Genomic DNA, 25,164 nt, shown 5'->3' with positions numbered 1-25,164 from the left:
AAAGTATAATAAAAAAAAAAAAAAAAGAAAAGGCTTTGATAATACACCATGCCACACCTTTCAGAAGGGTAGGCTGGAAGAAGGGAAGCAGAGACTGTAAACTTTAATAGCCTTTGTGTTGTTTGAATTGTCACATCAAGCATCCATTGATTTTGTAATAAAACAAAATCAATAATATATTCTACATCATAAGAAAATTTAAAATATATATTTAAAAAGCATCATCACATATTATTTTCTACCTAGTTAAATGGCAGGTAAATCTGCAACACAGAAAAACAAAAATCAAGTGATGCCCGAAGAATATGTTTAAACACATGAAGATCTGAAGAAAAAAAAAAAGCAGTGGGAAAACCTAGTACAAGTAAATGTTGTTTCTAAGCTGTGGGGCTTTGTGTTTAGGTGTTCTGCTTTTTCCCTTAAATTTCCTCATGAAGGGAGAATAACCCATTTATTTGGGCCTCACACATTTAAGTCCATTTTTTCTGCATCTTATTTTGTATTGAAAAATCTCACTCATAAGCAAATCCTGATGTTCTTTAAACTTGTGCTTAAGCTGTCATCCTCTTAATGAACACGAAGTTGTTTTGTCTGCATTCTGTAGATACTACCCCCTTGCCATATCCATTAACGTGGCTGCAAAGCAGAACTAAAAGCTGCAGAGTTGTTCAAACTCCTGAGATAAGAAGGGCTGTAGACGCCTCTTAACAGCTCCTCATGTTTGCTCCTCCTGTGATTTACATGCAATTTATGATACCCATTAGAGTAGATAGACTTTACTTAATCAAGACCACAGTCAAGTCCTAGTCATTCAACACATTTGCCCTTTTTCTCCCTGGAGAGCAGGTCCCTTGTTTCATTAAAAGCACTGCAAATACATATTCAAAATGCAAAGATGAAAGAAGTCAGCAGTGGCAATTAATTTTATGGGTTGCTACTACAAGAGCATAAATCTCTTTTAAGGCCACCATTTTTTAGCTCATTATACCTGTTCAGCCTCTGAATGGAGATGGCACATAAGTATTAAATGTTCACCAACACCTTTCACGCTATTGTGTACAAGCTTAGTGAGTAGCCCTACTGTCTTAAAAGAGAGCCAGAACACAATGCAAAATTAAGTAGAGGGTAGCAATAGACAGATTTTTGAATCTGCAACACAAGATTGTCCAGAAGTCTAGTTTTATAAAATTGTTTGACCATTTGTTAACTTAAGGTATTCTTTTGACTGCTTTTGTTATTTGATTAGTCTAATGTTGTTCATGAAATCACTCAGTAAACAATAAAGTGATGTACAAAGGTAAGGTGTTAATCTAATTCAAGTATCTTTTAAATTCTAACATTTCTAACAAATGAACTGATCACAGAGAGAAAAGGGGAGGCTGTTCAATGCTAGGGAAATAAAGAATAACTGCTAAAGAAGCCCTTCCTGCCCCAAATCAAAAACATCACATACGGGTAAATAGAAGGGGCTTTCCTAAGTTCTGGTGAATACATTCTCATGGGAATGTGACCTCATAGAGTACATACACTTTCACTATGACTCTTACATTTCCACTGACCTCTGACAGGGCAGTAATTCAGGGTCTGTTGTGCTATGATAGAACCGTTTGAGCTAATTTATTTCTGCCTCTCTGACATTGTAATGGCTCCATTCATAACAACTCTCTGTTGTGCGTTGCCAATGGAAACAGCTCATGCAAATTTTATCATCCTAAGAAAATAATGGACATCAACTGTGAAGATGGTATTCATGGAAATACGCAGTTCCATGGAATTCCAAGCCAAGTAGCCTGTGTTGTGAAAGGCGCTCTTCTTGCCCACAAGCTTGCTTACCTCCGGTTTCATTGCCCTGCCAGGATCTGCACCCTGAATTTCCAGCCTCAGCTTTTAGTCTTTCCCTGCTTGTCTATATCAGACCTCCTTACTGACACTTAATATTTAAAGTAACAAATGTAAAGTACTTACACCCACTTTTGGAAATGCTTTTAATAAAGGGCTCAAAGTAGATCCCCCTTTTCCATGGCCTCCGGGGAGTGGCTACATCCTTAGCTGTATGTTGGAAGCCCACACCGGGCACAGATATTTTCATAGCCGTAACCAGTCACAGCTTTCAGCAAAGGGCAGATTTCACTAAGCTTTTCATTTCCCTTCTTTATTTTTAGGTATCTTTGCTATTGTTGAAGGATACCGCTTGGCAGCAAAGGTCACATGAGTCAAGGACAACTTGCCACATAGTTGAGTCCAGGCAAAAGTTTTTTCTCATCAGAAAGGAAATGTAACAGGGGTATGGAAATTATTATAAAACCATGCAGAAATACTCACAGTTTTGGTTTGGCAAGCAGAGGTGGTGGCTCCTTAGTGGGTGAAAGCAGGACAGCTGGTGTTGGAAGAGATTTATTACTGTTAGCTTTGCCGTTAATCAGGCCATTTACTCCATGGCTGGGATGGACTCCGTTCGTTTCCCTCTCAGCAGAATTGAATTGCATTTGAAGGGCTGGCCTGCTCAGGCCTAACTCAGGGTTGTTCACCTGCTGCATCTCAGATGGTTTCTTTGAAGCCAATTCCAAGGAACTTGTCTCCAAGATTGGAGGGGGAGGTGGAAAGTGCTGGAAGTGATCATTGTTGGATTCTCCCATTGACTCATAACTACAGTTTTCGGTGTTGGCTGAGGAAGGGGAAAGAGGAAAAACATAAGAAGATGCTACTGGTTCAACAAGTGATTTCACACTGTCAGAGTCTTCTGAGAATCCCTGTGTTGTGTGAAGTTGTTAAAGGAGAGGTGATTGTGCTGCTCTCCTCTGCTGCAGAAGCACTGCCAGCTGGAGGGCCTGGTTCTTTCAAGCTTGTGTTGAATGAGTGCTACCGTCTCATTTCCTGACTGAGCTCACATGTGGGGAACCCAGCTACCGAACCCTAAAAATTTCAAACAAGAGCTAAAGATAGAACTTGGCCAAAAAATAAAAAAATAAAAAATGACAACACAAACAGTATCAACTAATAATGCTTTGTCCTCTCACATTTTGGTCCGTGGACCCGACTGAAAATCCTAGCTGTCATTACTCAAATTGGCTCAAGCTGTAAAGGTTTGATGTGGATATTCATCTAAAGCTAGGGAAGTAAAGCTCAGAGTCCAAGTAAAATTTCGTCATCTCATAAAAATATTCTTTTCCATATTAGATGATTGCTCCAACTATAACTCAGTACGAAAGATTTTTATTTGTTGCCCTCAACAGGCTGAAAGCATCTTGAGATCACGTCTTTTTTAGATTCTGCACCTTGCCCAGAGCCCAGCAGAGCTCCTGGCATGCACTCAAAAATGCTTATTGAGGTAAACGAAAAGTTCAAAAATAAAATATTTGTTGATTATGTTTGACCTATAGCAGATATACTGCAGAAACAAATGGAAAATACTACACACAGATTTTTGCCTTTCAGACTCATAGAACCCAGGGTTTTGGCCATATTGTTTAAGCACTGCACTCCTGCTATGGCCATTTGACGGGACAGTGTTGAAGCCAACTCGAAATCAAAACGCTGAGGTCCTCCTTGCTCTGTAACTCCAATCCTGACACTTAGGTTTCTTTCAGCACTTACAGTAGTCTTTCATAGAAACCATTTCCCATTTAAGATGATTCTCCCATTTCGGTTCGTAATTAAGATGAAAAAGCATTTACAATTGCCACTCTAAGGTCCCTAAATAAGTTTTGGTTGTGTCTCTGCTGCCACCTAGCATCAAGTTCTTGCTCTTCTGAAGGAATCCAAGTACAATTCAGTTGTTATCTCCAAGTCTGTATCATTCAATGAATGACTCATTTATTGATTCCCTACTATGTACATTATATGCCAGGCTTGGTCAAAAACACATTTTAAAAATATATTTAAGATGAATGGCAGAGATGAGGCAATTAAAGTAAGCTAACGCTCATTAGTAACTGTAGAGAACAGTCAAATAAAATAAAAGAAGAAAAGAAAAAACTTTTCACATTCCCTTCCCTAGTGGTAAGTTTTGAGTTTAGAAAATATTCATGTATTTTGAAAACTGGCTTCAATAATACATTGCTTTCTTTTTCATATTAGTTACATACTATCGCTGACATACACTATCAATGAAATTTGAGTTCGAAGGCCTTTACAGCTTCTCTGGGTTTATCTTGTATTACATTTTATACAAGAAGGCTTATCTTGTATTACCTTTTCCGAAGTTTCAGTAGTGGATTGGACAATGGCTTATTTGTACAAGTATCTCCAGATCTCATGTGTTGGCACTGCTGAGAAAGTGACTGTACCTCTGATGTAGAGGTGACTTTCCAATGTGAATATGATTCTAGGTTAGCAGGAGGATGTTAGGAAACCAGCTCCATTGTTTCCAAGACCAAGACTGCACGATGTTAAAGAAAGCTCCATGTGTGTTCAGTTGCTACACGATCATTATCTTTTTGTTGATCATCTCCACCTCACTCCCTCTCCTCCCCTCCCCTAAAGCCTTTGTTCCACCATGAAACTTAGATTGTTAGGGTGACTCCTGGGGTGGCCAGCATTCCTGAAGGCTGAGCTGAGCTCTCTTCCTGGGACAGTCCCTTTCTTTTCTTTTTTTAGACAGAGTCTCACTCTGTCACCCAGGCTGGAGTGCAGTGGGACGACCTCGGCTCACTGCCACCTCCACCTTCTGGGTTCAAGTGGTTCTCCTGCCTCAGCCTCCAGAGTAGCTGGGATTACAGGCACACACCACCATACCTGGCTAATTTTTGTATTTTTAGTAGAGACAGGGTTTCACCACGTTAGTCAGGCTGGTCTCGAACTCTTCACCTCAAATGATCCGCCTGCCTTGGCCTCCCAAAGTGCTGGGATTAGAGGCATGAGCCACCACACCTGGCCGGGACAGTCCCTTTCTGCTGTGACCAACCACACTGGTGCTGGGGAACAGAACCCAGTCGTTGTTTTTACTCCTCACATACCTGAGGTGACAACCAGCTGGGCAGTGCTGGTTGCTGATCCGTAATCATTTCTTGCTGAACATGTAAAGATCCCTGCATCTTCAGGGAAAGTCTCAGCGATAACTAGGGTGCAAATCTCCTCTGGAAGTGAAGAGAACAGAATCATTCATCAGAGTTTAACCATGAAGTCACTTTTTAAGAAGTGAGACCCTCTGCCTTTCCTCAACAAACAAATTAGGTAATGATTATTACAGATTCACTTTACAAAAGTGTTTGTGATAGAATCTCTCTACATTTAATTTAGCAAGTCTGCCTAGCAGAAAAAGCTTTGGAGGTAGACCCATTCTTTGTGATGTTGGACAAGAGCAGTCTCGGTGTCCTAGTCCATAAAATGGGGATAATCACCTAATGGGTTACCTGTGAAGATAAAATGAGATGTCTGCAAGTGTGTAACTCTATACTTTGCATGTAGGAGTTAAGTTCCTTGCATGTCAGAGTTCTTTCTGTACATATAGCTACCTCTTATATCTATCTGCTCAGCTGCAAACTAAGTAGTGGGGAAAATAAAGCTCTTCTGAAATGCTGACCACAGGGGAAAAAAGAACATGACCTGTATATGTTTGACCTGTAGAAAACTATTCTGGAACGTACTATTAAATGGCATGGCAGTGTTGCAGAGCATGAAAAGCCCAGACTCGAAACAGCTGCCTGGGCTTGCATGAGGGCCCTGCCACATCTTGCCTTTCGCGTGGCTTGCATGAGGGCCCTGCACATTGCCTTTGTGCCTGGGCTTGATGAGGGCCTCTGCCACATCTTTGCCTTTCGGTGCGCTGGCTTGCATGAGGGCCCTGCCATCTGCCTTTTTTGGGTTTTTGGCTCCCCCTGGGGGCTTGCATGAGGGCCCTGCACACTTGCCTTGTGCCTGGCTTGCATGAGGGGCCTGCCACATCTTGCCCTTTGTGACTTTGGTCAGTCTCCCTGAACTTCAGTGTTCTTCTCTGTAAAATGGAGATAATAATAGAAGCTACCTCACAGAGTTTGTATTAGTCATGCATGACCCACAAAACTAACCATCACAGGGTTATTGTGGGGGGGATGATGATGATGATGATGACAATAACAACAAGAGCTGACAGCTATATAACCCTTATCATACACTAGGTATTGTTACCAGCACTTAACACAGATTAAATCTAATCATCATGTCAATCTTATGAGTTATGTAAGTTTATTATTAGACCATTTTATAGCTAGAAAATGGAAGCACAATAAGGTTAATTCACTTGCCCAAGGTCACACAGCTAATAAATACTAACATAGGGATTCAAACCAAGTTGGGCTCCAGACTCCAAACCCTAACCACCACCTACTTTTGTGATATGACATATTGTGCTTTAGGACATTGCCTGGCATATAGCAAATGCTTCATAGCCAGTGTTAGCTCTTACCATTAAAAGGAAGCTATATCTAGAGTGTTAATTAGTTTTACTCATTGAATAATTGCTTATATTGTACCAGTAAAATAAAGACAATTACATGTGCAAATGTAAAGAAAAGTGATCAATTTCGGATTCCCACAAAGTTATTCCATCGGTTAGTCACATATTTTTGGGGTAGCATGAGGTCGTGTATTGTAGATTTTTTAGTAATAATGGCTGCAATTATTCCTTCCTTTGTAGACATGCCTCTTTGTAATGTGCCTCTGCAACTCCTTCCATCAAGTGGCAGAGTCTATTTCCCCATCCCTTGAACCTGGGCTGGCCCTGTGAGTTGCTTTAGCCTAGAATGTGGTGAAAGTGATGTTGTTGGCCAATTCTGAGCCTTAAGAGGCCTGGCCTGCTTCTGCTCCATCTCTTGGAACCCTGATGGACCCTTAGGTGAACAAGGCTGTGGTAGCCTGTGGGAGGAAGAGACCATATGGAGCAGACATAAGCCCTTCCAAGAGAGACCATCCTAGACTAACTGACTCATTCCTAGTCATCCTGGCAGCTGACCATGGCCGCACTGAGAAAGCCCAACTGCGGTCAGCCCAGCCTGGCACAGACCACAAAAACCGCCCAGCCGAGGCCAAGCCAAATAGTTTACCCACAGAATTATGGTTGCTGCTTTAAGCAACTAAATTTTGGGGTGCTCTGTGTTGCAGCAGCTAACTCATAGAATTTGATAAGATAAATCTCGTTCACTAACATTCTTCTAAGAGCAAACGTTTCAGACCATCAATAATTAAAATGAGCAAATCTGTTTCAAAACATTTTATGTTTTAAACCCTGAAACAAAAAATGTACTAACTGTAGGTAAAAGTGCTATGTTTAAAAAAAAAAATTGTCTATTGAAGAGAGCTTTAAATATTTTAATTTTTTACCTATAAATCAAAATAAGTGCAAAAGTAAATAAACAATAAAGTATAAAGTGTAAATGTTTCTCTTGATAATTGAATTTCCTTTATACACCTAATATCCCTTAATGATCTCTTCAAAGGCAAATGCAGTTTGTTATATTTGATTCTAGAAAAAAATTCATGTTATCTATCATTTCAAAATTTGTCCAAGTATTATCAAACTATGTAGTTTTTAATGTCATGTTATTGGGTCAAACATGCATTTTTTTTGTATTACCAAGTAATATGGCCTATAGGCGTCATTGAGTTTTACTCCATTTCTTACCCCATTCTTGGGTTTTATCAACCCCCTGGCCCCACCCACCAAAGCCTTTACTTATCCCCATTTCTGATGATGCTGATGGTAGTCTGGTTAACAGACTGCTTGAGATTTTGTCAAAAGCTAAAATGCAAGGATTCTTCTGTGTCAAAATGTTATGTTCCTTAGGAAAGATCTGAGGACTACGGTGACTATAAGCTTTTGAGAGGTTAGCATTGTAGTGTAGCTCAAGGTCAACTCATTTCTAAGATATATTAATACAGGTTTAAAATTGCGAGAGTTGTAAAAACACACACCTTATTCTTTCAGCATATTATTTAATTTGATGTTTAAATGGGGTGTGAAAAACTTAGTTTATTCTTTATGTTCTATTATTAATTTTATGTTCTACATTGAACCTAAATGATTTCGTTGAGGTAAAAGTAAAGGGCAATGACAGTAGGAGAACTATTGCAAAATTCCACTTAAGAGGTATCTAAACTAGTCATACTCTTAGAAGCAGAAAGTTGAATGCTGGTTGCCAAGCATTGGAGGCAAGGAGGAATGGCAGTTGCTGTTCAGTGGGCATAGAATTTCAGTCCTGCAAGACGAAAACATTCTAGACATCTGCTGCACAACATTAAGCATATAGTGAACAATACTGTAGTGTATACTTAAAAATTTAAGAAGGTAGATTTCATGTTATATGTTTCTTTAACCATAATAAAAAAAGTAAAGGGCAATGAAATCTATATTAAGTATTCATCCATTTAATGCTAATTTAAGACCGGGAGCAGTGGCTCATGCTTGTAATCCCAGCACTTTGGGAGGCCGAGGCAGGCAGATCACTTGAGGTCAGGAGTTTAAGACTAACCTGGGCAACATGGTGAAACCCCATTTCTACTAAAAAAAAAAATATATATATATATAATTAGCCAGGCTTGGTGGCAGGTACCTGTAATTCCAGCTACTTGAGAGGCTGAGGCAGGAGAATTGCTTGAACCCAGGAGGCAGAGGTTGCAGTGAGCCAAGATCAGGCCACTGCACTCCAGCCTGGGCAACAAGAGTGAAACTCTGTCTCAAAAGGAAAAAAAAAACAAAAACCAAAAATGCGAATTTAAGTAAAACACCGTGATAGGTATCATAAATGCAAAGACATTAAAATCAGGAAGAAGTTGCTCAAACATTCTACATCTTTCTTGAAGAACAATAAGAACAAATGGTTCCTAATTGCAGCAAGAGGGAAGAAGGTAGGTTACATGAATGAAAAGACTTGTGAAGGAAAGGTTGTAAGATGTCAAGAAAATTTTTTGAGATAAAGTGTGGAATCTTCATCCATGAACAGCTCCTAGAAGCTTTTAGAGTCATCTATCTACTTGTCAAGCACTTTTAAGAGTACACTGTCTTAATATTTTATAGCTACAGATATAATTAATGGTTCCTGCTCTTGAGTTGTCTGTAATCTTCTTAAGGGGTTGAGACACATCTTTTACATGAATTAGACTTGAATTAGAAAATCATCAGGTCTATTCCAACTCCAAAAATTTACACCCTTAATGCCCACATGACAATGGGATAGTTTGTTAAGTCCTCCTTCTTTCCTTTAACATTGTGCAGTCTTAAAAAGGCAGTTAAGTCAGCTGCAAGCAAAAATGTTTGCCAGAAACTATTTGGCAAAATTGTTTTGAAATATAAGGTGGAAGTAGGAAATATCATATAGAATTAAAATTTTAGGCAATTAAAATTAAAAGTTTATTTCAGACTTCTGAAGAAATTAAAATTTTAGTTCATTATGCAGTGTTTTAAGAAATTGACCACATATCTGATCTACTGTAATGATCCTATAATCACAAAGACAGGATCTTTTTGGTCTTTTTCTCTTACTTGACAGCTTTGCAACCCCTCCTACTGAGTCTGTAAAAACAAAATCGAATGTAGTTTCCTGAATTGTCTTCTTTTCTTTATTCTTAAGATTCCTCTCTACCATTTAAAAAAGTTTATTTTTTTGAATAGGTAATACAAATACAATGTACAAATTTTTAAAGGTACAAACAGGTATATGGTTCTCTATCTTTTAAATAATTAAAAATTTTCATGAAGCTTCAATTTTAAAACAGAGACAATACATTTCAGCTTGTATCTATACACTAAAACTTGTTACAAAGAGACAACAGAAATACCCAGTTATATAAAGGGATAGATTATTTCAGGTTATATACATATTTTCATATCTATATGTGAAAACATATAGATACGAAATATCTCAAAAGTTATAATTAAAATAATATATTAAAATATATACACATAACCTGAGCTAATCTATCCCTTATATAACTGGATATTTCTGTTGTCCAGTTATAGCATAAATGCATAGGCATCATTATATGCATAGGCATCAATATATGAAAAACACCACAAAGTACAGCAATCTCAAGAGAGCTCAACGGCTTATATTTCAATCACAAGAGCTTTTGAGTTTTTTTTTTTTTTGAGAGGAGTTTCACTCTTGTTGAACAGGCAGGAGTGCAATGGCGCAATCTCGGCTCACTGCAACTTCCGCCTCCCAGGTTCAAGCAATTCTCCTGCCTTAGCCTCCTGAGTAGCTGGGATTACAGGCAGGTGCCACCACACCCAGCTAATACTGTGTTTTTCGTAGAGACGGGGTTTCTCCATTTTGGTATTATGGTCTCAAACTCCCGACCTCAGGTGATCCCCCTGCCTCAGACTCCCAAAGTGCTGGGATTACAGGCGTGAGCCATGGTGCCTGGCCTGAGACTCTGAGTTCTTAACGTCGCTGTTTTGTTTCAAATAAAACAATTTTTCCCCCTTTTTTCCTGAAATGATGGTACCACTCAAGACTTCCTATGCTAGAAATAGTGGAAAATACTGGGTAATTTCCACAAACACCTGGAATACTTTTTTGGGCACTGTCATGTGGATGCCGGGTTATAATGCAGCAGGTAGTATTATATATGGCAACATTGGATCTCATCTGACTCATGGTGATGGCCGCTGACTTTGACAGCTCATTTCATGCCTCACCACTGAGTAACACAAGTTATGTTTTTAAATTTTATGATCAAATTAGACCTTTAAAGGACAACGTGTTGTGCCCAGTATGATTGTGGACTTATACGGATAACACGTTATAGAATTTTCTAGCGTTCCCAGTGTTGACCCAGGTGGAAAACAAAGCCAGTTGGGTTCAATAGTACCGGGATATTTACTTTTGCTTTCTGTAGTGTTGATCAGAGCAAAATGAAAAATTAATCTATTGAAATCCTGAATCCAGGTTATATACTGTGCTTTATCAGTTCAATACTGTTTCTCTATAAATAACAAGCACATTAAGACCACATCCCATAAAATAGGCAGCTGTGGTGTCATAGGGAGGGAAGGTGTAAACTCAGGCAGGCTCACCTCTGCTCACCGTAGCATCTCCATCAGGCAAATGTCCCCTCTCACAAGATGCATTGTGGGAACTGGGAAAACACCGTAACTCAATGGTGTAAAGTTATGAGGCATGATCCAGCAATCCCACTTCTGGCTATATTGCCAAAGAATTAAAATCTGCATGTTGAAGAAATATCTACATTCCCATGTTTGTTGAAGCATCATTTACAATAGCCAAGGTATGAAAACAATGGAAGTATTTATCAGTGGATGAATGGATTAAAAAATGTGGCATATATGTACAATGCCATACTATTCAGCCTTAAAAAATCAGGAAATTGGCCGGGCGTGGTGGCTCAAGCCTGTAATCCCAGCACTTTGGGAGGCTGAGACGGGCGGATCATGAGGTCAGGAGATCGAGACCATCCTGGCTAACACGGTGAAACCAGTCTCTACTAAAAAATACAAAAAACTAGCTGGGTGAGGTGGCACGCGCCTGTAGTCCCAGCTACTCAGGAGGCTGAGGCGGGAGAATGGCGTGAACCCGGGAGACAGAGCTTGCAGTGAGCTGAGATCGGACCACTGCACTCCAGCCTGCACGACAGAGCGAGACTCGGTCTCAAAAAAAAAAAAAATCAGGAAATTCTGTCATTTGAGACAACATAGATTAAGCTAGAGGACATTATGCTAAGTGAAATAAGCCAGGCACAGAGAGACAAATACTGCATGATCTTACTTATGTGTGGAATCTAAAAGAAATGTAAAGTAGAAAGATGGTTAATCAGAGAGGGGTGTGTGGTGGACAGGAGAAGGGGAGACATTGGTCAACTGGTACAAAATTTCAATTAGGCAGGAGGAATAGGTTCATGGTGACTATAGTTCATAATAATGTAATGTATATCTTTTCTCTTTTTTTTCTTTTTTTGAGACATAGAGTCTCGCTCTGTTACCCAGGCTGTAGTGCACTGGCATGATCTTGGCTCACTGCAACCTCCACCTCCCGGTTTCAAACAATTCTCCTGCCCCAGCCTCCTGAGTAGCTGGGATTATAGGTGAGTGCTAAAGATACAAAAAATTACACACCCAGGTAATTTTTTGTATCTTTAGTAGAGATGGGGTTTCACCATGTTGGCCAGGTTGGTCTCGAACTCCTGACCTCATGATCTGCCCGCTATGGCCTCCCAAAGTGCTGGGATTACAGGTGTGAGCCACCACACCCAGACAACAATAATGTACGGTGTATCTTAAGATAGCTAACAGAGAGTATTTTAAAGAGAAATGATAAGTATTTGAGGTAATGGATATGTTAATTAGCTTAATCATTCTACAAGTATACACATGTCAAAAGCTTGCATTTTATCCCATAAATACAATTATTTTCCCATAACATATAATAATGTATCTTCTATGTATTTATGTATTATGATATTTACCAATTCAAAATATGACAAAAATATAAAAACATGTCAAAACTATGAAGCAGAATGTATATTTAAACTATTTTGATATTTTAAAATCAGTGATTTTGTTTAAAACAATGAAGAAAACTAAAGGATAAAAATGAATTGGCAACTCTGAAATAGGCAGGACTCTGCATTACTCTAATTTTATTTCTATCTTACATGGGGCCTTTGGTATACACTCAAGGATGTAGCTATAACATTATTAACATTTGTATTAGATATGTCTTAATTCCTCAATAAGATTGAGTTATTCTGGTTGGGATGGGGAGATACGGCTATTTATAAGATCGGGTGGAGATTATTGTTAACTTTTTGAATCTTGAGTCTTTCATGGTGGTATTTTCCAAACTTGTCTGATGGGAAAAATCACCTGGAGCACTCACTGGTTAAATATATTGATTACACAGAGCCCTCCTCTCCCCTGGAGATTCTGATTTAGTGGATCCGGGTTGAGGCCAAGGGTCCTTTTTTTTTTTTTTAATGCCCTTTCCAGATTATTTTATCTTCAAAAAAGTATAGAGAACTGTGTCCTAAAAAGACAGGTTTCAAACATTTTTGATTGAAATCCACAGAAGAGATACATTTTATGTCTAACCCAGTCACATGTATAGGATAGGTACATACACACACACACACACACATATATAATGGACATAAAAGTTTCACAAAAGAATATTTAAAGCTATTACACAAGGTGCATGCTACTAGTTTTATTCTACTTTTATAACATGGCGGTTGCCATCCACCTTCATGGGCCGTGAGCAGCAGTTTAAAAATACTGCCCCATAGCACAGTTCCTGGCTCAATAATTATCAATGAATCCTGAGTGACTGACATATTAAGAAAAGGGTTTCCAGATAAATGTTTGAGAGATGCGGATACATGCAGAGCATATAGCGATGATTTGATTAAAAAGTTCACTGAATAGAAGGAACACAATAAGATAATAGAGACAGCATGAAGTAATCCTGTGTTTTTCGACTGTACTATACACAGTTCTTGGCTTTCCATTTGAAGAGGAAGATAGAAAGTGTGGAAATAATTCAAGCTGGAGCTTCACGTCAGATGAATCATTTGGAAAGTGAGATGTCTCTGGAAAGGTACAAGGGATTGGGAATTTTTAAATTGAATGCATATGGTTACAGAATGAGTTAAAAGTGTGGTTAGCCATAGAAGGGGAAATACAAGATCAGTGCTGTAAGAGATTGATTAGGTGAAATCCCTCATTTCTGCAGGCTCAATATCAATGAATCCTGGGTGTTCAAAGGGATTCTCTCAGGGTCCTGGCTAATTAATGCTAGAGCCAAAATGCTGAAGGTCGGCATCCAGTCTCCCACATGCATGTTCTTTTTTTCTTTCTTTCTGAGATGGAGTTTCCCTCGTCGCCCAGGCTGGAGTGCAATGGTGCTATCTCGGCTCACTGCAATCTCTGCCTTCCAGGTTCAAGTGATTCTCCTGCCTCAGCCTCCCAAGTAGCTGGAATTACAGGTGCACACCACCATGCCCAGCTAATTTTTATATATATATTTTTTTGTATTTTTAGTAGAGACAGGGTTTCACCATGTTGGTCAGGCTGATCACGAACTCCTGACCTCAGGTGATCCACCCACCTCAGCCTCCCAAAGTGCTAGGATTATAGGCGTGAGCCACTGCACCTGGCTGATGCTCTTTTTTGTCTAGAGCACAAAGCCTCTCTAGTTGTTCTGCATTTTTCCTAGTTCAGAACACAAGAAATCTTATGTAAAGTGAGGTAATGAAAGATTTAAGTCAGGCAATGGAGTTTCCCGATGCCGAAAAAACTATAATTAATCTCATTATCCAAATGATTCACGAGAATTATTCATCTGCACAAGGGGAGGGCTATATGTCCTCTAAGTCATAAGACACATTGGAATAGGATATAAGCTGAGTCAAGAGTACATTATAATGTGGACATTCTTAACAGCCCCTTCTTATGAGGTTTGGAGCAGTGGGCTTCAGACAGTGCTAAGTCACTTTCCTTCTCCCTTCGCAGATGCTGCTGAGAGTGGTGAAGGTTTCTCAGCTTTCAGTAACACCTGGGCACTTCCTGCCTGGACATCCAGGGCTTACGTCCCTGGACTAACTTCCCAGGGCTTAGCATTCTCTGGAAAGCACTTCTCTCAAACTTGAATCATCTACACCTGGAAAGACGGAGGTGCTGGGAACACTGAGAAAAATGTCCTTGCCAGTTCAATGCCTGAGGATGCTTCAACTATAAACATAGACATAATTCTGTGCCTTGAAACCTACATTTAAAAACGCAATACAATTTTATTCATTAGGGATAATATAAAGTGGTTTTAGAGCAATGATCTTGATGACTTGTAAAGAATTCCTTTTGATGCTTCTGTGACTTTGTGGTTCTTTTAGTCATGCCATTTTCAGAAAACCCGAGGATAAATATACAGTTGCCCCTTCTAAATCAGAGGACTTTCTTAATAAGAATGAAATTTTATCATCCTCCCATCCTTCCATGACTTTGAGGATAAAATAAAAAATTTTAACGTGGTCTCTGAAGCCCTGCATAATTAGGTCCCTGCTTCTCGTTAGGCTCCTTCTGTGCCTCGCACATCATTGCCTTCTGAGCACTGGGCACATGGGCTCCGGGGCACCTCCTTGTGAAGCCACGCTCTGATAAGTTTCTAAGCCCTGACTCCTCCCGGAGTACTTAGCACTCTCCTACGCAGTCTTATGTTTCCCCACAAACATTACTTTCTTAGAGAATCCTTTTTTTTAATTAGACTTCATCAGTTTTGCCACCTAAAAGCAATTTTAGGATGGTAAACTTTTTTTGGAGACATCACAACTGTAATTAAATAATATCTATCACAAATAATATCACCACAACTGCAATTAAATAACATCTATCTATCTACTGATTGACTCATAAAGGTAGGGTCTTGCTCTGTTGCCCAGGCCTCTAGTGGGAGATTTTAGCAGATAGTAGAAGACAATCACAAAATCAAATAAAGCTGGTGCATTTTTGTTTTATTATATTTTTAAAATCTTTCTTAGAAACAGGGGTTTCACTGTTGCCCAGGCTGGAGTGAAGTGGCATGATCATAGCTCACTGCAGCCTTGAACTCCTGGGCTCAAGCAATCCTCCTGCCTCAGCCTCCTGAGTAGCTGGGACTATGTGCCACCTCAACCTGTTAAATCATTTATTGTGTAATTAGTTTGTTAGTTTCTGGTTCCCTGAAATATAACCTCTGAGTGCAGAAACAACTTTTGTTCATGGCCATATTCTTAGCATCTCACACATGGTAGGCTCCCTATAATTATTTTTAAATAAATGCATGCATGAAATTTAGATGAAGGAAAAAAACACTTCCTTTGTAAAAAGACTGTTTTCTAAAGGAATTCTCAGTAAGACCAATTTTCCTACAGGCTTCCTTTGTGTGTTTTAAAGTTGATTGAGTGGAATTCATTGAGTATGATTTTGTAGGAATACTTCCATGCATAAATAAGGTATATGCCTGTATAAAGTTCACGACACATGGAACATTTAGAAAAGTTACAGACTTAAAGAACAAAATAGAAAATAAAAAATAAACACCGGGATGTTCTCTTAGTGATCGTCATGCATTGAAATGTCACAGCAATTTTTACTAGATAATTTTTTTAACTAGATAAAATTCTAATACAATGTCCCAAAGGTTGCTCGCTTTTCTTCTCAAGGAAAATTTCATCTGACAGTGACAAGAGGCTCACATTTTGTTGAGAGAAAGAAGCATCATAGCTTGTATGGTTCTGACATTATAAAAATGAAGAAAGTCATGAGGAAATGAGATGAGCCAGGTTATAATACTGGATTTTCATCTGGTAGCATCTTACTTGAACAAAGACGTATAAGACATCTGTAATATAAATTTTGGTAAGGAATGGAAATCAGAAAATGACTGCTTATGTCACATAAAGGGAGTTAGAGACTTACTTATCTGTACTAAAGAAACTGTCTCCAGTATAAGTGGAAAATTTTAAAGTTATTAGTAACCTTAATTATGATGCATTTTAATCTAATTTTCCCAGGTTTGGATTTCCTAAGGTTTTGAGGGCATTTAATAAATTACTAAATCAGAAAATGTTTTTACTGGTGATACATTCTGTTCTTTACAGTCACCTAAAAAGTACAAAGTCACAGCAGTATCTCCCAGAAGGCAACCCTGAATTGCATTCAAGTTCCTGGACCTACTTAACACTTGGTTAAATACAAATAAAAACCATTTTGTTTGTGGAAACTCATAAAATGATGAGGCAGCAAGGATAAGATTACTGGGTCCCCTGGGTAATAAGGGGACATTTTCATAAATGGCTTCCTTTGCAACTATGTTTTATTTTGTCCCAAGTAACTAAAAAAGAAATCCAGCTTTTACCTTTCAAACCACATGGTTTGGCTAACACAGTTGGTAAGAAAGAACTCTGAGCTAAAATCAACAAGATGAAATCCGGTGTGGGTAAATGTAATGCTTGTATCAATATTTGTATAGGAGGCTGGGCACGGTAGCTCACATCTGTAATCCTAGCACTTTGGGAGGCTGAGGTGGGTGGATCACCTGAGGTCAGGAGTTCAAGACCAGACTGGCCAACATGGCAGAACCCCATCTCTACTAAAAATACAAAGATTAGCTGGGCATGGTGGTGGATGCCTGTAATTCCAGCTACTTGGGAGGCTGAAGTAGGAGAATCGCTTGAACCTGGAAGACAGAGGTTGCACTGAGCCGAGATCGTGCCACTGCACTGTAGCCTGGGCAACAGAGCAAGACTCTCTCAGAAAAAATAAAATAAAATAAAATTGCAAAGGATTTTTTAAAATTGTCAATTGTACTTAATACCATATATAAAGAAGGATATTTAAAATGCACCATTTAAGGAATAACAGTGAAATGAACCCCTGTGTATCTATGCTCAAGTCTATGAAATAAGACATTTCCAGTGCTTTAGAAATACCTCATAGGCTCTCCCCAGTTTTATTTTCTTTCTCCTTTGAGATAATTCCTTTGATTTTCTTTATGTGTTTACCATATCCTTAAAAAATGCATTTTTTTTTTTTTTTTTTTTTTTTTTTGAGGCAGAGTCTCGCTCTGTCGCCCGGACTGGAGTGCAGTGGCCAGATCTCAGCTCACTGCAAGCTCCGCCTCCTGGGTTTACGCCATTCTCCTGCCTCAGCCTCCCGAGTAGCTGGGACCACAGGCGCCCGCCACCTCGCCCGGCTAGTTTTTGTATTTTTAGTAGAGACAGGGTTTCACCGTGTTAGCCAGGATGGTCTGGATCTCCTGACCTCGTGATCCGCCCGTCTCGGCCTCCCAAAGTGCTGGGATTACAGGCTTGAGCCACCGCGCCCGGCCAAAAAATGCATTCTTTAATTTAAAAAAATTGAGTAGTGAGCACAAATCTTGGTTGACTAAAGAAAAGGTAACCTTGTCACTGTTAGGAAAAAGATCCCAAGAACCATCTTGGGCCATCCAACTAGATTCAATGTCCTTGAAAGTTTCCGAAAGCCCCATGGGGCAGTCAGTGGGTAAGGTCTTGAGTGAGTCTGGGAAATACAAGGCTCACTCAGTGGGGCAGTCTGGTGGAGTCTCATGTGGGCATTCAGCAGGAATACAGTTATTGCTGGAGATGGTATCTCCATATTTTGTTTCTTTTTTTAAATTTAAAAAAATTGTGGTTACATAGAAAGTATATATATTTATTGGGTACATGACATGTTTTGATACGGGCATGCAGTATGAAATAATCACATCATGGAGAATGGGTATCTTTCTCCGCAAATATTTATCCTTTTAATTATTCAATCCAATTATGCTCCAATTAAACAATCCAATTACACTCATTTAGTTATTTTTAAATGTACAATTAATTTCTTGTTGACTACAGTCACTCTGTTGTGCTATCAAATACTAGGTATCATTCTTTCTAACTATATTTTTGTACCCATTAACCATCTGCACCCCCCGCCCCACCACCGCCCCTCAATACCCTTCCCAGCCTTTGGTAACCATCCTTTGGTACTTCCCAGCCTTTGGTACTGTTTTGATTTTTAGATCACACAAATAAGTGAGAACATGGGATGTTTGTCTTTCTGTGTCTGGCTTATTTCACTTAAAATAATGAGCTTCAGTTCCATCCATGTTGTTGCAAATGACAGGATCTCATTCCTTCTTATGACTGAATAAGTACGCCATTGAGTATAGGTACCACATTTCCTTTAGCCATGCATCTGTTGATGGACACTTAGGTTGCTTCCAGATCTTAACTATTGTGAATAGTGCTGCAACAAACATGGGAGTGCAGTTATCTATTCAATATACTGACTTCCTTTCTTTTGGGTATATATCCAGCAATGAGATTGCTGGTATTTTCTGCTTTCTACCCATTTACGCCTAGTGTTCCACTATTGAAACACTAAGCATTTGGGAGTTATTTATATCCTACTGCTCAAGGTCATCACCAAGGTCTGATTGTAAAAGTTAAAAAAATTGCAACCTCAGGCAGAGATGGTTAATTAAACTCAACATGGCCAACTTCTAGAAGTCACGACCGAGTCAAAGCAGAATGCTTCTGTGGGGGTAAAATGAGTGCTCCCAGCTGATCCAGGTGACAGTCCACGGAGGGGACAGCAGGACAGCCCAAGTAGAGATGAGGTTTTTTGGGTCAGGCTGACCGCCCTGGCATTCTGTCATCCAAATAAAAGACAGGCAGAGGCAATGAACCTCCTAATGACAAAAGCCTCACTGCATTTGTCTCTCGAGACACGCGGCTCCAATCTGAACTTGCCCTTCATTCCTGATGTACAACTGTCACCCACCTGGGGGTGCCCTTTGCCTCTTGCTTCGATGTGATCTCCTGCTTCCAGTGCCCCACCTCCACATCTTGCCCTTTCTGGGTGAATTCTCTTGCTGTGGTGGAGCACACTGTCGCGTTCCAGAGGAAAATTTTGGGGACCTTACAAGTCTGAAAATATCTCTGCTAGATTTCCACATGAAGTTTTGCCTAGGGGCAGAATTCCCAGTTGTAGGTAATTTTCTTCACAATTTTGAAGTTCTTGCTTCATTGTCTCTTTGTGTCTAGTGTGACTGCTGAGAAGGCCTATGCTATTTGCATCTTACTGGTTTGTATATAACCTGATGTCTTCTCCCTGGACACTTGTAAAATGACCTCCTTGTCCTGGAAATTCTGAATTTCATGATGATGCGCTTGGCTTTGGGTTTATTCCATATGTTCTGCCATCAATGGATTTTTCCATCTGGAAACGGATAACTTTCAGTTTGGGGAACTTTAAAAAAATTATTTCATTGATAATCCTGTCTCTCGCCTCTTCTTTCTTCTCTCCTTCTGGAATCCCAGTTATTCGGCTATGCATCTCCAATTTTGTTGCCTTTTCTCTCTTACATCCCTTCTTTGTCATTTTGCTGTACTTTGTAGGACATTTGCTGAAGTTTCATTTCTGATATGAACCTTTTCATTTCAAGAACTCTGTTTCTCAAGTGTCCTCCCTCTCTTTTTTTTTTTTTTTTTTTCTAGCTTTTCATTTTTATTTCTTGGGTGGAATGATTTCCTTATATCCTTTAAGAGATATTTTGTTTGTTTTGTTTTGTTTTACATTTTCCTCTCTTTGCAAATCCATTTTCTCAAAGTTCCCTTTTAGGAAGGTCACTTGTTTTTTTCTGTATCATTCATGCTACAGGATTTCTCCAGATGCCTTTTATCTCTGCTTGTCTGATGGGGATGGGAGTTTATTAAGCTCTGAGTACAAGAGAGGAACTTATCCACTTTGGTCTTCCCAATAGCACAATCTAAGTGGCATCTTTATAACAGAAACTCCCAAATCATTATCTTTGGATTTATTTTTTCTCTCAGGATGTTCAAATTGCCCAGAGAAGAATCCTTCAGTCTCTGCTGAGAGAGGTAAAGTTCACAGGCCAGCAAACTGGAATGTGAGTCCTGGAAGAGGACTGGAAATAGGCACATTTGGCATTTAGAATTCCAAAACCCACTCAATTTTCTTTTTGGTGTGTACTCAAAAGTGTCTTGAGTCTTCCCCCCTCCCTCTAGCACAAGCTTGTCCAACCCATGGCCTCTGGGCCGCATGTGGCCCAGGACAGCTTTGAATGTGGCCCAACACAAATTCATAAACTTTCTTAAAACATTATGAGATTTTTTTTTTAAGCTCATAAGCTATCATTAGTGTCAGAGTATTTTATGTGTGAACCAAGACAATTCTTCTTCCAGTGTGGCCCAGGGAAGCCAAAAGATTGGACACTCTTCCTCCAGAAAGTAACCAAACTTTCTTGGTTCATGGGACTCTAAGTTTCTCAATACTTTTTAAATGGTGCCCCTAAGCCAAAAGACATAACTAATAGTTATGTTTGTTACATAGTTATTTCCAAAGAACTTAATAAGTATTTATGCCCAAACAATTTAGTATTTAAAAATACCTATAAATTGAAGGAAAAATACTATGATTTTATTCTTAAACAGCCACTATTTCTTACTAATGGCTGTGTGCATCTGCTGGGCACTGTGCCTCCTCTCTTGGAATCAGATTCGATGAGCCAGCCTCATTTCATGTTTCACATGGATTTTCATGAGGTACTTACTTTTTATCACACACTCATCAAAAACTCAGTTTCACAAAGAGATTATGTCATAGAAAAGAATGGAGGGTGATCTAATGTTGAAATTCTGAACTAGTTCAAGCCGGTCATTGTGTCATATCTGTCAAATGTCAAGTTTGAATGTGTTTGCATAAATAAGTTTCAAATATATTACAGCATCCCTGTCAGCGTGGTGTGGCACTCCAGGGCATCCTGTCACACTCTTGGTGAACTGTAAGTTTCATATGGCCTACTTTTGTTCAACCCACCATCCTAACCTAGAACATGCATTAAGTTTTTACTGCATACGACCTACTGGGATCTCAAGAAACTTCCCTATCTTTGCCCTCCTACAACAGCACCTTAGTACATTTAACTAAGTGTAACTTACTTTATATTGTGAATCGCAGAATCAAAGCCTAGACTCTACTGCACAAGATCTAGCATGGGTCACACTGGTTAGCAGAACTTAAAATTGAAAGCAGGAGGCAATATATTTTTATACATATAATTCCACAACCAGTAAGACGCGTTTTTGTGTTTTTAATTTTGCACGCTATTAGACAGTGCTATAGAAGTAACTCAACACAGTTTGTGGCTGTTTCCAGACAGCTGAGTGAGTAAGAGACTGAGTATTAACAGCTGTCAAATGAGTCTTCTGTGCCCCCCACCCCCAGACTAGTCTTTGAAGGATTCTATCAGTACAAAGTCAGAATTTCAAAGAAGGTCAGAGAAGGTACTATGACAAACGGATGTTGGTCTTAAGTAAGCTAACTAGCTATTAATTCACAAAACAGTCTGAAAAGATTTGTGATGCAAGCTGACTTCTGTCTAGACAGAGAGGGGAGTGTAAAACACATCAGACAGATACGACGCAGCAGTGACAAGAAAAACCTGTTTCAGTTGCACAGATGCATTTGGAGACAACCTGCTATTTCCTTTTTTATCTAAATATCTAATTCCTAATGGGGCTATATCTAGGTACTAGGGAATTTCAATTTTATTTCTGGAGCTTTAAAACATCTTGCCCATGAATAAAGAAGAGAGTAAAGAGAAGAGAAAAAAAGAAACAAAAAGAATGAGGGAGTGAGACTGAAAAAGAGGAAGAGAGGGAGGGAATGAAGGAGGTGAGGGGAGAGAAAGAGACAGAGAGGGGAGAGAGAGTGAGCAAGAGTCTCTGTCAGAGGAAAGGAAAAGGGTAGGAAGAGAGAGTAACAAAAACAGAAAGCTTAAATGTTTCCCTGAATTTCAAAGGCTATTTATGTGTTAGCATTTGGAAAATATCACTGACCTAGTCCTATAAAATGTATCTCTTGCCTCAGATGTATTGTAGTCATGTCTGTTTTTCTTCCTTCCACTTAACAATGGCTAAGAAAACCGTTTGTAGGGAAGCCAGTTCCTACACACTTCCATACAGTTGAATAGCTCAGAGGTCCATTAGCTATAAGTCAATCAGGTCATTTAAAGAAGGCAAACAGTCATATTTATTTTTTGTTTTTTCCTCTGACATAGCAACTTCAAGGTCAATGTAAGGAAAACACTTGGCAACTAGTAGAAGAATCATACCTAGTTTTGACAGGTGTGACAAGACATTGTTTAAGCACAAATATGCCATAACATTTGCTTGTTCTGATGTTCTTACTCATAACAACTCATGTAATGAGTCACTTGAGTAGTCATTCATGTGTTTAAGGGGTTTTTTTTGTTTAAAAAATATGATCATGGATTTTATTTAATGCTGCATGCCAACTACTGATTTCCTGAAGCAGAGCATTTTAACACTGGAAAAGGGAAAGAAGAAAGTCTCGTAGTGTCATGGTAAAAACAACTGTGGAGAAATCATCGGTCAGGAAAACTCACTGTGTTAGTTTTTAATAGCTCCTGACTATATAATTGTTTCTGGTGTATTGACAGATTTGCTTGAAATATTTCTCTGCCAGGAGAAATTTTTCAGAAAATGCTATTATTATAGTTGGAATGAAGGAGTCTGTTTTCTTAAATGCTTTCAGATCTAAGTATGTAAATAAGAAAATTCAGTGAACACACAGAGGAAAAATTTTTCTGCATTGCTAGGACAAGGGATTTAAAAGGAAAGCCTTCCATATCTTGCTCTTTTCTGCATGGTTTTGTTACGTTAAAGCAAATGGCATTGAAGAACGTTCTAGAGGTCAGGTGATTCCATGAAGCTGTTTAGGACTAATTTTATTAAATAATTCACGATCAAAACTATATTCTAGAAGCAAAGCAGCAAACTATAAGTGAAACAGGAGTGTGTGTAGGGTAAGTGATGAGGACGCAGGGCGCGGGGTAGATGTGAAACAGAAGGAGTGTGTGTAGGGTAAGTGATGAGGACGCAGGGCTCAGTGGAGATGTTTCCTTCCTCCCTCCTCATCCAAATTTATTCTTCCTTAGCCAGTATATTCTGAGTGTTTTCGATTTTCAAATATACACATACTGCAAACTAAGCTGCTCAGTTTCTAACCAATGTTTTGACTTTGCAGATGACAGTTTGTGATTTTCCAGTCTACATTTGATAAATCATCATCACCTATGTGCATGATGACAACATATAACAACACAATGAAAAGAGAGTTGCAGGAGTTCACTCTGAATCCAAAACGCAATGTCAAAGGCTGCCTTAAGTCATGCTAGCAGTAACATTTTTACAATTTCTGGCTCAAAATTTTAGTCTTATTTATACATAAAGCATTAAAAGACATAAATTGCTTTATAGGTTTGTTTCATATAATAAGCTATTTCTTGTAGATAAAAGATATTTGGTTCCTACTTTTATATCTACCTATCTATCTAAAGTTGTTTAAAACAGCAAACGCACAAGATGTGCCCTAACTCCCTATAGGATTCCCATATCAGCTCATGCAGCAGATTTAATCTCAGAAAATCCATGTATCAGAAAAGTAGTATTATGCAATTTTATTCTAAGACACTTCACAGACAAAATATGCAGTTGTATATTTCCACAGTCTGGAAAGTGACTACAGTGTTTGATATGATGAGTGACACATTAAGTGGGGTGACTTGCTCTGCTTGTAATTCATGACAAGAGGGCAGATCAATTCCAGTTGTTCCCTAAGGATGCTGCTCAGCCTCCCTCAAGCTTTGGATCCTAATAGGGTCAAACTCTGCTTTTAAAGATCCAGTACACAGACGTGAGAGGTTCAGGGACTGACTGCAGTAATCTGACCTGCAGTGGCCCACAGAGAACTTTCCAGTTCCCCCAAGAAGAGTCAGAGCAAGGTCATGGCTCCTAAGACACATGTGGCAAGATCCGCTCGACACTGAAGCAGAGGAACAAACAGGAGAAACAGGAAAATGACTTGTTTTTCTACCCTTTGTTCAGAAATAAGTGAAACTGTGACTCTGCTGATGGGAAAAATACAGAAGAAAATAATCTTGCGGAGGACATACGATGTAGTACCTAGACAAAAATTTGTTTCCTTTACAAACACTGTTTCAGTCCACGAGGAACCATAAACGCAATATGTCTGAGGCAGGGAACAGCTGGATCACATAGCACTGTGATCTGGTCAAACGACCTGATAATTAAGAGTGATCTGGGGGCAAGATGACTTTCTTCATGCTTGCAGAATAGTAAAAGTTTATGGCTCAGGGTACATAAATGAGAAATGCCTGGGGGTCCATTTTGCTCACCTCTTTGAGCTGCTCTCATTTGAGACACATTTCTAAGCTGGGGTTGTCAGTGGGTTCTGATCAGTACAAATATGCAGTAGATTGTCCTTCTCTACTGGAATTTTAGGAGGATGTTTTTTCATCATCAGCTTAGTTTGCTTTCTGAGCCTAAAAGACTGTATTTTAAAAAGCCTGAAGTCACTGAGCTTGACCTTCTTGTCTGAATGGAACTTAATGTTTTGCTAATAAAGACACTGATGTAAAATGCAGTGTACAGACTCCATGATAAAGAAGATATTGTCTTTAAGGGGGTTTCACATTTCCAGGGAACCACAAAAACATTGTTCTGCTTACGGCTTTAAGATAGAAACAAAGAACTATTGAGACCCCAAAGATACATTATCCGCTCCCTCTCCCACCAAAAAAAACCCCTAAAAATATTCTTACCAGGTTCAGCTGTAGATCTAGG

General features: G+C 39.1%; 1 protein-coding gene across 1 annotated transcript in view; it reads right to left on the bottom strand.

The window, feature by feature from the left end:
* PALLD (palladin, cytoskeletal associated protein) overlaps positions 1-25,164 on the bottom strand; it is a 430,541-nt gene that overhangs the window by 219,808 nt on the left and 185,569 nt on the right. The window contains 3 exon segments of the mRNA XM_017887895.1: positions 2,323-2,665; positions 4,956-5,075; positions 25,143-25,159. Coding sequence (XP_017743384.1) covers positions 2,323-2,665; positions 4,956-5,075; positions 25,143-25,159 — 480 coding nt within the window.

Source organism: Rhinopithecus bieti, unplaced genomic scaffold, assembly GCF_001698545.2.
Source record: "Rhinopithecus bieti isolate Rb0 unplaced genomic scaffold, ASM169854v2 scaffold_16999, whole genome shotgun sequence".
NCBI lineage: Eukaryota > Metazoa > Chordata > Mammalia > Primates > Cercopithecidae > Rhinopithecus > Rhinopithecus bieti.
Note: the sequence above shows the minus strand (reverse complement) of the source record. Positions and strands in the feature narration are given on the sequence as shown.